This window comes from Notothenia rossii (assembly GCF_949606895.1).
Source record: "Notothenia rossii genome assembly, chromosome: 5".
Lineage (NCBI taxonomy): Eukaryota > Metazoa > Chordata > Actinopteri > Perciformes > Nototheniidae > Notothenia > Notothenia rossii.
Window position 1 is genome coordinate 20084466 of NC_136903.1, and position 10868 is coordinate 20095333.

General features: G+C 43.2%; 1 protein-coding gene across 4 annotated transcripts in view; it reads right to left on the minus strand.

The window, feature by feature from the left end:
* The window catches only part of LOC307039244 (genetic suppressor element 1-like), a 37779-nt gene that overhangs the window by 12768 nt on the left and 14143 nt on the right, over positions 1-10868 (minus strand). The window contains exons 1-2 of one of the 4 annotated variants that reach the window (XM_079681117.1): positions 10608-10732; positions 1168-1347 (exon numbers count right to left, since the gene is read on the minus strand). In XM_079681117.1, coding sequence (XP_079537243.1) covers positions 1168-1345 — 178 coding nt within the window. In that variant the 5' untranslated portion in view covers positions 1346-1347; positions 10608-10732. Of the gene's footprint in view, positions 1-1167; positions 1348-3305; positions 3325-3723; positions 3879-10607; positions 10733-10868 lie in introns of those variants that run through there. The other 3 variants (XM_079681116.1, XM_079681118.1, XM_079681115.1) reach the window with 3 other exon arrangements.

The following is a 10868-nucleotide window of genomic DNA, read 5'->3' on the forward strand; positions in this document are numbered from 1 at the left end:
GGACCTAAATCTGTTTACACAGTCACGTGTGGAGACTCGCCTCCCTTATGGGGACAAAATGGAGGTCCCCATGAGGGGAATCATTCATTTTAGGGTGAAGACTTGGTTAGGTTTAGGGTAAGGGTAAGGGTAAGGGTAAGGGTTAGGGTTAGGGATAGGCATGTGTTGGTTATGGTTAGGATAAATCTCCAGGAAATGCATGCAAGTCAATGCTGATAAACCTAATAGAGAGAGTACGAAAGAAGGGTGTCACGAATAAAGGTGTTAAAAAGAGGCGGGGGTGGTAAGCGGGGCAAAAGGGGGAAGTGTTAAATGTGATAAAGAGAGAGTATGAGTGTGTGTTGTCTTTAATATTCACGCTACTCTTTTACTGTAACACTCAATAACAAGTAGGAACACAAACACATTCAGAGAAAGAGCAAATAATGAGGTGGAGAGTTGGAAGGTGGGGACGAATTAGATCATGTAGAGAACGAGCTATAGGGAAAGAACGAGAGAGAGATTATGATGTAGAGTGGGGTGGGGAGAGAGAGAGAGCTTGCTATAATTGGCTGTAATTAGATTCTCATTATTAGGAGATGAATGGAAACGGATGAAGGAAGAGACAGAGAGGGAGAGGTCAGGATAGGTCAGATCTTATTCAACACCTTCATTAGGACACCAATGAGCTGAGTGAGGACACACACAGACACACACACATAACACATGCACAACCACACACACGGTCACACAAGAGCTACCAAGCAGTAAAATGCTTCACATTAATCAACAAATCACAACCTTGGTCTGTGAAATTATCTACTTACATAATAATTGTCAATGTGTTGAAATACTGTGTTCAAATCAATGCTGTTAATACTCATAATTATTTTTGCTTTTTGTTAGAGTTACATTTGAAGCTATGGCCAAGAGATGCTTAGCTTAGCTTAGCATAAAAGGGTAACCGTTAGCCATGTTACATGTTCATGTTTGTTCAATCTGTTACAAACCAGGAAAAATGCCTGCGTGAGCATTAAGTTCCTCAGCTCAGTTGCTCAGTTGCTCAGTGTGTGTGTGTGCGCGTGTGTGTGTGTGTGTGTGTGTGTGTGTGTGTGTGTGTGTGTGTGTGTGTGTGTGTGTGTGTGTGTGTGTGTGTGTGTGTGTGTGAGAGTTAAGATCACTGCTCACCTCTGGGATCTTCGGCCTGTTTGGCCAGTTTACGCAGGGCAGCGGCGAATCCGGAGTTTGCAGACTGAGCAACTGCGTTCCCATTGGTTAGTGGGCTGAGGGGACTGACAGTGGCCGTGGTGCGAGTTGCCGTGGAGATCATTCCTAATGATTGTGATTTATTGGACTCATGGTTCATACCTGAGGAGGAGGTGAGCAGAAGGAAATATGTGAGGAGCTTTGATATGTGTACAAATGTCACCCTGAAGTATAATGCTTGATATCTTTCAGTAAAGCACAGAAGATCCAGGTAAAAAGCCAGTTTTGTCAACTGATTATCACCTCTAAATAAAAGTAAAAACAAAGCTTTGAATTATTTTGTTATAACATTCATCAGTTTTTGAACACTGTTGGTATCTTATTTATCTTGAATAAATGAAACCTGTACACAAGTGCTCAAAGAGAATGGACAAGTGTGTGTGTACATGTGTGTGTGTGTTTCTGCCTTTGTGTCTGGACATCATAGTGAGCACATACGCGTGGGTCAGCTCCCCTACACACAGAGTGGAGGAACTAGAGCTGTGTCAAATAGAGCGGTGACCCTAATAGCAAATCACACACATGAGTGCGCACATGTCCATTTCCTCAAGGGAGCCAGCCAACACATCTTAAGAACCTCGGGATTGTCTACACACAAACATAATTTAGTATCAATGCCGTTTTTACACCCAGATGCAAGTATGTGGTCACACACATGAATACACACTGTCCCACACACGCAGATAACTAGCAATCTCATTGATCTGCTTTATAGTACACACACTTAGAGCAAACGTGGTTAGTGTAACCTTTGTCTTCACCCGTACCCTCTTACTGACCCAGTAATGTTAATTACAGCTGGAATTAGCCAGCAGCCCCCCTGCCTGCTAGCTACAGCAATGACCTCATTACCACAACCACAACACACGCACACACACACACACACACACACACACACACACACACACACACACACACACACACACACACACACACACACACACACACACACACACACACACACACACACACACACACACACACAAAACCCCCTTTTAAACACACGCACACACACACACACACATGATGCCACAGGAAGAGAAAACAAACAGCCTAAGCAGTAAACATGCTCATGAAAAATTCATACGTGCACATTGAACGGGCATTATTGAATGTTCTGCTCATCACACGGGTGATTTGAAGGGTGTGGAGAAAAAAGGGCGGTCTGCTCACAGAGTTTGTGAATTGAAAGTATCATGAATCTTATATTTTCACGGATGCCAGATTTCTACCTACTACCTGCCAGCTTTCACACATGCGAGCAAAAACAGGCAGAGGAAGCTGCAGAGCGATACACAGAGTGAGAAGAAGATATACTAAGGGAAGAATGAAGAAAACTGAACAGAAGCCAAATCTTAAACTATGTAAACATAAAGTAGAGAGTGACAGATGTTGCAGTATGAAATTCTGTAAACGAACAGAGAAACGTTTCTGTACATTCTTGAAAATAAAAATAAAAAACAGTTAGAGTTACATCTTTGTTGATAAAGCTTTGTGGTCCTGCAAGTTTCCTCTGTTATCAGCTGCCACAAAGCAACAGACAGATAACACAACCTGTCAGACTGCATCTAATGCTCTGAATGACACATCCAATGGGTGTAATGTATATTAACATGCCTGCAGCTTCTGACATGTATGGTGTGTTTTTACATCAGAAAACAACCAGAGTACACCAGATCTTCTTTAATGTTCACTGTACTTTAATCATTACCTTTTTGTTTCAAGCCTTATCCTCATTTATTTAATTTAATTTATTCACCATTTACCTTTTGCTACACTTTTGAATTTATATGTCGTGCCGATAAAGCAAATTGAAACTGAACCAGACAGACAGAAAGGGAAAGAGAGATGAAGAGAGTAAAAGCTCAGATCCTGACAGGCTGTGTGTGTGTGTGTGTGTGTGTGTGTGTGTGTGTGTGTGTGTGTGTGTGTGTGTGTGTGTGTGTGTGTGTGTGTGTGTGTGTGTGTGTGTGTGTGTGTGTGTGTGTGTGTGTGTGTGTGTGTGTGTGTGTGTGTGTGTGTGTGTGTGTGTGTGTGTGTGTGTGTGTGTGTGTCTATACCTCTGTCTCTGCTGAGCCCAGCAGTCAAGGGAGAGATGATAAGACAGTTTCTATCGACTCTTTCTCTCCCTCCTTCCTCTCCACTCACTCTTTCCTTCCTTCCCGTCTCTCTCTCTCTCTCTCTCTCTCTCTCTCTTTCTCTCTCTTTCTCTCTCTCTCTCTCTCGCTCTCTCGCTCTCTCGCTCGCTCTCTCTCTCTCTCTCTCTCTCTCTCTCCCGTTTATCTCAGCACACTGGAGCTTATTTAACAAAAGCCAACACACATAATCTCCTCTCTGTTTCTTGCTTTCTTTCTTCCTTTTTTCTACAATCTTTTGTTGCAGGCTATTTCTCGGATATATACCCGTGTCATTCACAAACTAAAACATACTAACATATGTATGTGAGCGTAATTAAAACATGCAAACAGACACACTCACCCTCCCGCTCACTGCTCCTGCTCGTCGTCTTTCTGCTCCTCTGTGAGACTCTTTCTCTCGCTCCCTCTCAGCCTTGCAGCTGCTACATGGTCACGTGACCTCTTTTCTATCCACTTCCCCCCTCCTCCTACTCCTCCTCTCCATCCACCGCCCCCTCCTCCTCCTTCCCCTCCCTCTCCATTTATCACCCTCTCCATCCTACCTCCTCTTCCTCTCTTCTCTCATCTCTGTCACTCTTTTTATCTTTCCATTTTTTCTCCTTAGCTGTCCCTTCTCTCTCTCTCTCTCTCTCCCTCTCTCTCTCTCTCTCTCTCTCTCTCTCAAACTGTGCTCTCTGTCGTTGTCTTTTCTCTCTTCATTCTTCAACCTTCCTCCTTTTGGCTCGTACTCACGGGAGGGTGGGGGGTGATTGGTGGGGGGGTGGCTTGGAGGGAGGGGGGGAGGAGGAGGAGGGTTTTGGGTGATGACTGGGAGGGTGTGTATGTGTGACGTGTGTGTGTGTGTGTGTGTGTGTGACGTGTGTGTGTGTGTGTGTGTGTGTGTGTGTGTGTGTGTGTGTGTGTGTGTGTGTGTGTGTGTGTGTGTGTGTGTGTGTGTGTGTGTGTGTGTGTGTGTGTGTGTGTGTGTGTGTGTGTGTGTGTGTGTGTGGCAGCGGGTAGTGTTAACCCTCCATCCATCACTCTGTCTCTCTCCTCGTCGGCCCTGTCTGCTTTGGGGACAGGGGTGAGGTGGGGGAGGGGAGGGGAGGTTTCTGACAGTGACCTCTCACCCTTCACCTCTGAACTCTGCTGCCCCGGACAGCAGGAGGTTGGAGGGTGAAGCACACAACTGTCCTAAATACAAATTAAGACATTTAACTCCCCTTAGGAATGTTTTTTAAAAAGTGACGATTGAGTGAATAAACACAAGTGAAAGGCCATGCTAGCAGCCCCATGAGGCTATAATGCTCCCTGCACACCAGGAAACAGTCAGATGGTGAAACAAGGAGCGACAGCCTCATCAATATTGGGCAGAAGATGACGCAATTAGAAAGGCAATGTTGTAAAGATAAACAAAAGTGAGAAAGTGTCTATACAGTCGCCATTAAAGGACATCTCAGACTATACTATCAGACTCGTCAGACTTCATTGTGCCGTTTTGGCTTAACTGTGCTTTGAGCTAATTATGCAAATGTTTGTATAATATGATCTCAGCTAGCAAAAACATTGTCTATACAAACTCATAAGGTGAGGGTATAATAATTCCAACATGGTAATATTTGTTGGTATTGATGAAATCGTAATGTACATTCAGGCTTAGCTGAATGTAGACAATATTATGCTTATTTTCTTACAATAGGCATATTCATGTTTATGAGTCACATTGAACTTGTTATTACACTAATGCTACCATGTTAACATGCATGTGGTAAGTACAAAATATGCTCACATGCAATGCATCTTCACAAACTAATGGCTTGATTTTCAGGAAACGTGGTGGGGGGTGTTTCATGTGTTACATTTTTGAGCAGATTACAGGAAGGATACACAAATTATGTTTCACTTGTGTTGTGAGTGCATTTGTGCTGCATTCAGGGTGCAGGAATAACTGGAAACTCTCCTTAAAAGGGAAAATGGGACCTTTCCAAAGACCATGAGCACCTTTGTTATATATTCATTAGGTATTTTAGTTTAGAGGTATCTTGTGTGAAGTGTAACATTACTCCTGCTTGTGGCAATAAATGAAAAGTCAGAGGGTTACTAAAGTCGTAACGATTCATCCTTTGGGAACGATTAATGTCTGCCCCAAATTTCTTTGCAATTGATCACATTTTTTTAAATTATTTTTACCCAAGACCAAAGTGTCGGACCCACTGACGCTCCCACCCATAAAGCCAACCTGCTGTGACAGAAAATATTTCAAAGTACACCACAACATTTAAAAAAAAAAACTATGGCCCTTGCCAAAACGGAAATGGAAATCCGGTTTTGACTCCATTCATGCCCACACAAACACACAATCACAATCTGCTTTACATGATGTAAGGGCTCTAGGACATGTTAAGGCCTGTGTGTTTCACACCTTTTTTTTCTCTCTCTCTCACACACAAAAACAGACAAACAACGACTGTACAGGAGGACTGTGAGGACAGCAGGGGGGACCTGCTCCGTCAGCTCATTAAAAAGCACAATGTGTGTGTGTGTGTGTGTGTGTGTGTGTGTGTGTGTGTGTGTGTGTGTGTGTGTGTGTGTGTGTGTGTGTGTTTGTGCGTGCGTGCGTGCGTGCGTGCGTGTGTGTGCGTGCGTGTGTATGAGGAGGGGAGTGTTCATTTGGATGGAAGCAGAAGAGGTTGTAACACACTACCTACTCATTAACCCTCATTCCGTTGGCATCTGAGTGTGTGTGTGTGTTCTTCTTTCAGCTACTTTGTTAGCACTTAGAGATTAACTTGACTATCCTCATTTGTGTTTATAAAAAGTTACCTTCCATTAGACCATAATGAGTGTGCAAACAGACACAGACACACTATGCTATTTCAGTTTTAGGACATTTTAATGTGGGCCCCTACAGCTGATACTAATCGTAACAACAGCTACTGTTGCTGTAACAATAGCTGGCAGACTTTTTCACATTCCTCTGACACACACACACACACACACACACACACACACACACACACACACACACACACACACACACACACACACACACACACACACACACACACACACACACACACACACACACACACAAGGAGAGAGAGAAAGAGAGGGAGAAGAAAAGTTGCCAAATGTTTTACAGCCTCTTAAACTTGTCTGTAATAGCAGTCAGAGTGGCGTCAACACAGCAGTCTCCAGGGTTACTCCAGGGGCTGCTAAATGGCTTTACTAGCTCCAGTCACTCTGCAGCTTGCACAGAAACACTTAACACTTCCTTACAATCCATAAACAACGCACACACTCTCCCACTCCATCATCTCACACACTCAGGATTACAAAAATAGGCACCTAAATTAACATGAAAGTCGGAACCAACCAGAAAACACATATGTAAGCTGCCTGTATAAACGCATTCAAAGACGGGCCAGTCCAGAATTAGCTGACTCAAGATTCAGGACATTTGTGAGTCACAAAACGTATGCATGTGACCCCTAGGGACCAAACAGCCAGCACACATTTATGGTCCTGGGATAAATGGAGCAGAAAAACCACATACTGTAATAACCAACACCTCCAGCGAAAAAGCAAACAGGAAACAACATCCAGACACACGCTGGAGCAGAGAATTAGCAGCACGCAGCGGGAAGAGAAACGAAAGTATGGGAAGTGTAGCAGTCATTACTCTGTTTTATATCAAACAGTGTGTCCGCTAGAGCAGAGCCATGTTTACTGTGCAATCATAACAGAGTCGAGATGTTAGTAAAAGGTCTATAAATTACCGCAGCCACAGCTTAGAGCAGAAATGTGGGCTGTCAGCAAAGACGAGATGGCTACATGAGAAAAATCTCTTCCTCTGTTTTGTTTTGTTCTCTCCTCTCCTCCCTTGAACTCAGGCCTCTATTTGCACCTCCTCCTGGCTCCAGGGCACTTCTTCTCTTCTAGTGACCCCTTCTCCGTGTCTCTAATCAGTGGGCTTGTCTCTGAGCATCTTGTCAGAGTCTGTCAGATACAGAAAGAAGATATAAATAGCAGCGGTTTTGGGACCCTTACACTATTCTCTATCTGTCCGTGTTATCGTTTCTTTGCTTTGTCATTTTCTCCTCACTTTCTCCTTTTCAGTCTCACCCCGCAGCCTCTCACATCATGTCTGTTACATTTCTGTTTTTCTCCTCCGAGTTATCGATCTTTTCTGCAGCGCGTGGCTCAGTCTCGGCTCTCTGATACGGAGATGATGCAAAAAGATAAAACAATCTGAGGCAAACCAATCCAGGTCTGTCTCAGTTTGTTTCAGCACCTGGTTTGCCTCTGACTCTTGCCTGCAGGTTGTGCAATGTGTGTGTGTGTGTGTGTGTGTGTGTGTGTGTGTGTGTGTGTGTGTGTGTGTGTGTGTGTGTGTGTGTGTGTGTGTGTGTGTGTGTGTGTGTGTGTGTGTGTGTGTGTGTGTGTGTGTGTTCAGCATTGGTGGCGGAGGTGTGTACAGGGTTGTGTCTGACAGTTGACAGCCACAGTTCCTCCTCCTCTGGCCCCGGGGCCGGCTCACCAGGTGCCGACACCACAGTGGCTAGACCTTAACCATCTGAACAAACACGGGGGGGAGAACACACAGAGACACACTCTCGCTGCACAAAGGTGTGCGAAGACAAACAGAAAGACAGATGCACATGGACTGGCCGTCAGGCAGGTCTTAGATAAGTATACAGTGTAAAGTGTGTAATTGAGGTGTGTGCTACAAAACAACGATCAGGGTAGTAAACAATGATGTTAGTGTTGAAACATTCAAGGTGAGGTTTGGGTCAGCAAATCAGAGAGAAGCTAATATTGTTGTCTCTGAGGAAATTAAGTTTTCAGATTTTATGGATTATTTCCTCATACATTGCCAGTGAAGAGATTAGACCAGAGCAATGAGACCAGCAGCCTTGGCAGCTGATTTATTTCTGTCATCACCTCCGTCCTCTGTGTATTACAGACTTTTGGCTGTCAGCTGTGGGTGCTGTAACAAAAATTATTTGCTTTGTGTCTCCATGTTGTGCTTGTCCAACCCTTTTTTTCTTTTTCTTCTTAGTATACAGAAGATTAATAAACCAATCAATTAATCAGTATCCAAGAATACCTTTTAAAATATGAGAATGAAAATGTAAACAATCGCCAGTCTCAAACTAGGATGTAACATGATGAATAAGGAACACGATAATGTGCTTTAGGGTGCAACTAACAATGATTGGCAATTTTTTGGATGGAACTAACAGGCCCCTTATGACATTGCTCAAAGTGTTGTTTCGGGGTTCAAGAATCAACTTTGAACCTCAACCTCCAAAGGTCTCAGGAAGATATTTCTAATTTCATGAAAATTGGCTTAGATAAAGCTATTTGAAACTCCAGAAAAATGTATTAAAAGATCCATTGGTAAAAAAGGTAAAGAAGATAATATCTTCTCAGTAATCCAGTTAATCACAGGACCAAATACATACAAAAGCAGCGACTCCTCTGATTTGAAGGCTGGAAATGACCTTTTGATAATTATCTTAATGTCTGATAGATTATAAAAATTAGTTGCCTGGTAATTTTCTTTCGTTTGATTAGGCTAATGGACTGTACAAAAGATTCAGCTCAAAATATATTTATCTAGCCTACAGAAGATTAAAAAGTAGGATCAGGTAAATAGATACACATTAGCCTAGCAAAAAAAAACATAGAAATATATTATGGTGATTAATGTGCATTGTCTTTTGACAATTAATTTAGCGAAAATGTAGTTTTAATAATTTAAAGATTAAAAAAAACACGGGTTAATCTGAAACCATGGTGTGTGTGAGCTTTGCGGTCTGGGTTTACAGTAGCCTCTATATGAGAAGGAGGTAATTAAAGAGATTGGAGGTTTACTCAGTAACCCCTGCCGAGCAGCTGGTCTACGGCAGGTCAGCAGCAGCACATGGCGCATGGAGCGCGCGCGCGTGTGTTTGTGTGTGTGTGTGTGTGTGTGTGTGTGTGTGTGTGTGTGTGTGTGTGTGTGTGTGTGTGTGTGTGTGTGTGTGTGTGTGTGTGTGTGTGTGTGTGTGTGTGTGTGTGTGTGTGTGTGTGTGTGTGTGTGTGTGTGTGTGTGTGTGTGTGTGTGTGTGTGTGTGTTGAACTCCACCTGCAGGCTATGTACACACAAAAGCGACGTGATCCGCTTGACTGCTGCTAATGCACCCGGCGGCATCTATCTCAACCAAACAATACAGTCGCTGTTAAAGGTCCCGGATTAAAGAGCGACTCCTCTAACTCCTGCGTGGGTGTCATGTGTGTGTGTGTGTGTGTGTGTGTGTGTGTGTGTGTGTGTGTGTGTGTGTGTGTGTGTGTGTGTGTGTGTGTGTGTGTGTGTGTGTGTGTGTGTGTGTGTGTGTGTGTGTGTGTGTGCAAACCAGTACAAGGAAGCTGGGTGACACACCACAGTTTGTAGTTCTGTCCTTCTTGTCAGTTTAGTTTACCAGGAGCAAACAAACCAGTGTATGATCACCAACAAGTTTGACAAGAAATATAGCATAACAATGGACCACAAACACCTCACCTTCTGCGGTTGCGTCAACACACACACACACACACACACACACACACACACACACACACACACACACACACACACACACACACACACACACAATGAACAGAGCGAAACCGGAAGTGGATTTTAAATTTCAAAACAAGATCATCCAGTGTTCACAACAAGAAGATGTTTTGTTTTCATAATTAAAAATGTCTATAGGATTTCATTTGACTGTGCTTATTTATCCTTGCAAAATCATTCTTGGCCACTTAAATGTATTGTGACCACGATGATAACAGTTTATTTTGAAAAAGGTAACCAGAAGCAGTTTCTCCTGCTGGCTTCTCACTGTTTGTCAAACTGAACCAGTTCGTTTGATTACATACTGTCGACTGATTCAATCATACATTGCACACTTTGAGTTCTATAATCTACAACAGTTCATCTAAGAATAGCCTCCAACTAAAGTAGAGTTTCACTTATAATACAGATATAATGTAGCCATATAGCGAGGATACAACTGCCCAAACAAATCAAAGCAAAAATGCTGAAATAACAAAAAACAATGAAAGCCTACATAGAAAAAGGACTTGATAAATAAATTCATTGGGTCATTAGAACGAGTCACCACAGACGAAATAAGAGATCATTTAACAATCCAACCTGATGTTCACTTACGTACGTTTTGTAGGATACTAAAACAACATAGAAAGCCAACTTACCGCCTGACAAAAGAAAGACAATCCTAGGTTTTTGCGCATCCTTTAGAGGGTAAATTACTGTGACTCTAATGACTTCCCCCACACCACTACAACACACAGCCGATGTGACGATGAGGGGAGAAGCACAACACGTTAACTGTCCTCAGGGAGGTAGAGAGAGAGGTTGAGAGAGGTTGAGAGAGAGTTAGAGAGAGAGAGAGTTAGAGAGAGAGAGAGAGAGAGAGAGAGAGAGAGAGAGAGAGAGAGAGAGAGAGGCGGGGT